Source organism: Gavialis gangeticus, unplaced genomic scaffold (assembly GCF_001723915.1).
Source record: "Gavialis gangeticus isolate Ggan-Ray unplaced genomic scaffold, GavGan_comp1, whole genome shotgun sequence".
NCBI classification, from domain to species: Eukaryota; Metazoa; Chordata; order Crocodylia; family Gavialidae; genus Gavialis; species Gavialis gangeticus.
This window is the reverse complement of record NW_017729024.1, coordinates 177529690-177534924: the sequence shown is the minus strand read 5'-3', so window position 1 is coordinate 177534924 and position 5235 is coordinate 177529690. Positions and strand designations below refer to the sequence as shown.

At 43.7% G+C, this 5235-nt stretch overlaps 1 protein-coding gene across 2 annotated transcripts in view; it reads left to right on the top strand.

Annotated features, from left to right (window-relative positions):
- Nucleotides 1-5030, top strand: part of HDHD2 (haloacid dehalogenase like hydrolase domain containing 2) — a 35609-nt gene extending 30579 nt beyond the window's left edge. Inside the window, exons 5-8 of one of the 2 annotated variants that reach the window (XR_002097490.1) lie at nt 977-1193; nt 2120-2183; nt 2929-3271; nt 3374-5030. Coding sequence is in view for 1 of the 2 variants with exons in the window: in XM_019518136.1 (XP_019373681.1) it covers nt 977-1193; nt 2120-2183; nt 2929-3032 (385 nt within the window). In the remaining variant the exon portion in view is untranslated. Of the gene's footprint in view, nt 1-976; nt 1194-2119; nt 2184-2928 lie in introns of both variants that reach the window. The other variant, XM_019518136.1, reaches the window with a different exon arrangement.
- The last annotated feature ends 205 nt before the right edge of the window (nt 5031-5235 follow it).

The window sequence follows — 5235 nt, the reverse complement described above, 5'->3', positions numbered from 1 at the left end:
CACACTGTTTGGACCTTTCCTCCATTTGGAACATTTTTCTCCCTGTAACAAGGACACGTTGCTTAACTTTGTTCCTAAAATGTAATGTCTCAGAGTAGCAGCAGGGGCAGGAATCAGTTACTTAAGCACTGAGGGGGGCACTAATACTTAGCTTTGTGGGCAGGTTGATCTTTTTGTGGGCAGGTTGATCTTTCTTTGTGACCAGTGTTTGCCATATGAAAACAGCTGAGATTTTTTGCTTCATAAAAGCTAAATAGAAAATAACTGCTTGTGTACTTTCTTCATGGAATCCAGCCTCCCTCCTGTCCGGGCTTAGGCTTGCAACAGCTGGGATGCGGCAGCTGAGCTGTGCAGCTCTGATGTTCAGGTGGAGTAACTGGTGCTCAGAACTCCTGTGCTGAACAGGCCACACTGCAGACTTCTCACGTAGGATCATCCTGAAAGCACTGCAGCGTTGCTCTGCTGGGAAGGGCCTGGGAAGATTAGCAGGAAATTCAAAGCCTTCGTCAATCAAAGGTCCTAGCTGCTATCGGCAAGTCATATCTGTAGTTAATATACAATATTTATGGGGGTAAATCAAATGAGTTTTTACTTTAGCCTTAGGAAGTGAAAAGCAACTTTGAGGTTCTGTTAGACAAATCTCATTGAGTCACTGACTGAATAATAATAAATAGGTAAGTAAATACATATTAAATATCCTTCTCCGTCAGTTATGGCCCTTTGAAAATATTAGTTCCTTTCACTTGTTTGTAGGTGCCTACTTCTCTACAAAGAGGAAGGAAGCTATTAAATTTATTTAACTCTCTGAGGTTGATTTTAAACCTCAGTGCAGTTGAGTTTTGTTTTCATTAAAGTCATTGGGACTTTTAGCATTCAACTTCATTAAAAGAGGATTGGGTTGTTAGAACTTAATATCTAACAACCCAATCCTGCTTGGTGAATCCAAGGTTAAAAGCATTTCTTCCATGGTTTCTAGGTTGATACTGGATGGTGCTCCACTTATAGCTATCCACAAAGCCCGATACTATAAGAGGAAAGATGGCTTGGCTCTGGGACCTGGACCATTTGTAACTGGTCTGGAATATGCTACAGACTCCAAAGCTACAGTGGTAGGGAAACCAGAGAGAACATTCTTCCTAGAAGCCTTACGGGGGACTGGCTGCACACCGGAAGAAACTGTTATGATTGGCGATGTAAGTATAAAGGCAGGGCAAGTGCCTGATTCTTTTATACCCTTTTCCACAGCATGCATGTGCCTTTCAGACACTGACAGACTGACTTTTCCAGTACCTGGGGGGGTTGATTGGAGGGAACTGATTCACAAACACTTGAGGGCTGATCCAGTGTCCATTTATTTAATGCTGTGTCTTCAGCGACCATGAATCAGGCTCTAAATACCTAGTCCGCGGTCATGCAGACTGTCTGTAGCAGGGGGTAGAAACCACAGCTCCTGAAAACCCGGCTAGCAAATCCCACCTCCATATAAGCATTGTCAAGAGCATGCATTCATCACAGGCAACAGTAGTGGGCCAGCTGTGAAGGCAGGAGGAGATACTGAGCCTCACACAGTGAAGGGAAGACTCAGGCTGCCACAGCAAGGACACTGGGACTAGATCTACGATGAGTTACCAAGTGTGGGAAAGACACAAGACTGTGACAGGTTGGAGGGGCTGGGACAGAAAATCCAAGCTTTGGAGAAAGAGGTGGAAATCTGTGCCCATTTAAGCATGCTACTTTAGTATCTAGCACGGAGCCCCAGGATTCCTGAATCTTGGCCCTCTCCCATCGGCAAGTACTTGTGACACTTACTGCCTAGGTCTGTTCCCTGTTACTCCGTTGGCTCAGGCAGCAGGTTTGAGCAGCCTTAAAATGGTTCCAGCCCTAGTGATGACTGATGCAAGAAACTAGGCTGAGGGGCTGCTTGCTGTACAGTGAGAACAGAACAAAATACAGAATGGCTGTTTATTAATGGAGCTCCATCCATCTGTTTGTCAAATGAGGCAGGGCCACTGTAGGAAAAGAGTATGTGATTTATTGTTAGGTCACACCATGGCTGGGTACTGATCACCATAGGAATATCCATTAATATGTTTCTGTGATTTTCCTGTTCTGTGTCTAGGACTGCAGGGATGATGTTGGTGGGGCCCAGAATGCTGGCATGCTGGGTATTCTAGTAAAGACTGGTATGTACCCTGCAGATTTTGACATCTTGTGATACTTTTGGGCTCTGGTATCTTCCCTCTGGCTTCCCAAATACCCAGTGTCTTCAGAGGAAGACCGATATTTTCCACAAGCCCCAGGTCTTAATCACGTGAAGAATGGAGATCCTCCAGCAGGGACCTTGGCCTTCTGTCACTGTGGAATATGAGTACGTGGCTAACGGTAGGCTCTGAGCACATTATGGTAGAAGGACTTGCTTCAGAATATCTTCTAGGTCCAAACTTCAGCTGCCAGAAAACAGGAGCTGGCAGCTCCTCAAAGATAGCACTGTGATCAAGAAGCCTGAAAGCTTGCCTGCATCTCTCCCATCTGTAGAGTTGGTCCAATATAAGAGATCACCAAAAAAGCCCAAACCCCTTGCTTCTCTTACAAGGACAGTTATGCAAATCAGTCTGTTTCATACACTGGGACCTAATAGGACTGCGAATTACTGTCATTTTAATTATATTGTGGTAGCGCCCCAGTGTGCCAGGCACTGTTCACACCACTAAACACAGCATGTGCAGAGCTAACTACCACATTTATATCTCTAGCTTTGCTTGTCCTTGTGCCCAAGAAATCACAGCAGCAGCTGAACCAGCTGTTTCTGCCACACACTGGAAATGGAGGTGGCGCACCAGACACCATGGACTGAAACTCCTAGTTACAGGGAACACTTTAGACTGAAAGCAGCTTTGTTAAAAGGACCTCTTTGTTCTTTCCTTACAGGTAAATATCGACCAGCAGATGAAAGCAAAATCAGTCCCCCTCCTTATTTAACCTGTGAGAGTTTCCCAAAGGCGGTGGATCACATTCTACAGCACCTGCTGTGAGACGGGAGTGTTGTGATGGAAGAAACCAGGCTCTGTTTTCACACTGTTGCCTTTATTCCCCACCGCACCCTTCAAAGCAAAGAAATGTCCAGGCATCAGTGTGCACACTACACCTGCAACCAAGAGAACAGGCTTCACTCTAGAGCACTGAAAAGAAATGGAACCAACCTGCAGCTTAATGGAAAAGCCTTGGTAAAAACACAAAGATGAAGCACTGAGAAAGGAAAAACAGGTCTCAGGTCAGCTCAGGGAAAGAAAACCAAGTGGCAGATGAAACAAATTGCTTTTGTGCATTATGTGGGGAAAGGAAAGTGACAAAGCTTTTTCTCTTTGACTCCTAGGAAATCACTGATTTAAAGGCTCATCTGAAATGTGCTAAGTGAGCTAAGGCGGAGAACCCACCAAACTAACCTAAACAGAGCAAAACAGGCATTTCCAGCCTGAAACAGCATCAGCAAGGTTTGTGTTACTTGCCATGTGTCTCCTCTCTACTCTGATCCAATTTAAATGTAGAGATGAGGCACATTTAGGAGTGACTTTTAATTTAAAATATTGCCATTATTAACTACTCACTGATGATTTCTGTCCCTTCATTAGAGCAGGTAACACTGGCTTTTGTTTTTCAAATTTTATGTAAAATTAAAACTATCAGTATTTTACAGATGTTTTAATTAGATGCCGTTATTAACAGGAATGGTACAGAAACAAAAATCTGGTCCTTAATGGCTTATAGACCATGAATTTTTGAAGTTAGACTGCAACAGGGTCCTATTAGCACTACCGTTGCAAAATTTCACTGTTGTTTTTTTTCTTTATGATGCTCTGGGAAAAATCCTTCATGAGCCGTGGGGACAGATTCCCACTTTTATGCATTTGGTTAGTACAGCTGGAAAATGACATTTCATTCCGTAGCCTGCATTGCTTTTCCTGCACGTGCTAAATCCAAAATGAACTAACTTTCTAATGATGGTAAATGGCTTTCCTTGTGCATTTGCAAACTGTAATAATCGAAGTCCCTTGCAGTTGTTTTACAGTGCTCCTGAGTGTTAAATTATTACGCTGTAACTGTACATCATTGTAGTATTCACCTTATTGAAAATACAGCTTTGTGTTAATGAGCCATGCCAATTTTTGTTAAGAAAAGCCATTATGATGAATGTGGAGCAGGCTTCACATATGTGAAGGGTCTTGCTGTTGCTTTGTTGGGTGGCCACGTGTAATGTGGAGCTGATCTCTGCAGATGCCAAATGACGTAGCATGAACATGTGGGTGCAGCGTGGAAGCCGTGCAAGAGGAACACAAGCAGCAAGGGCAGTTCTTTGGTGCAGGGATGGTCCTTTTGCTGGGTGTGTGTACCAGACACCGGACACTGGCATCCTGGTGTTGTGTGGCTGTAGTAAGAAGGGAAGGAAAGGGTGCTGAATGGCTGATGGTTGTGTGTGAGGTGTAGGTTGATTTTGCTCAGGTACCCAGACCAGACCCTTGGCTCCTGTGTGGGTAGCCTAAAGAATGGGAGCTTTCTGAGCTGGGAAGGCAGTAAGCATGGAAACACTCCTTCTGCCAGGACTGTTCCAAGTTGGATCTTCTCTGCTTTACCACTGTGAGTGAGCTAGCTAGGTAGTGTGAGGGTTACCACTAAAGTGCTCAAATGTACAACTCCATCCAGATACAGAGTTTCTTAAAAAAAAAATCTCCATTTTCTTTAACATTCCTCTACAAGGAGCTACCTTGTCTCCTCCTCCTCAAGATTAGAGTCTCCCATAGTCTCGTGCAAGTTGCACTACAGAGAACATGGCTCAGCCCTGTAGCACTGCTTGACATTTGCAAGGTTTTGAACACTGAACTTTCAAAAAAATAAGTAGCCACCGGCCATCCCAATCCACTGTCCCCTCCATCCCCTTTAATTCCACAAATATGCCCAATCCCAGCCTTTACTTTTGCTCTCCTAGTAACAGCTCCTCTTTTGTTTGTGCATCACCCATCTTTGTGAATACCTTTAAAAAAAAAGGCCTGAACACCTGGCTTCTAAAGACACTATTTAACATAATTACATTATGAACATTAAAAGAGAAAAGGAAGGAGGGAAACTGTGATAATAAAATACATTATATTACTGGATTTGGGCAAGACGGGCTAATATGCAATTTAAGTTATGCCCCAATTCCTTTAAGAATAATGTACTGATGATCAATGTCATTTGCCT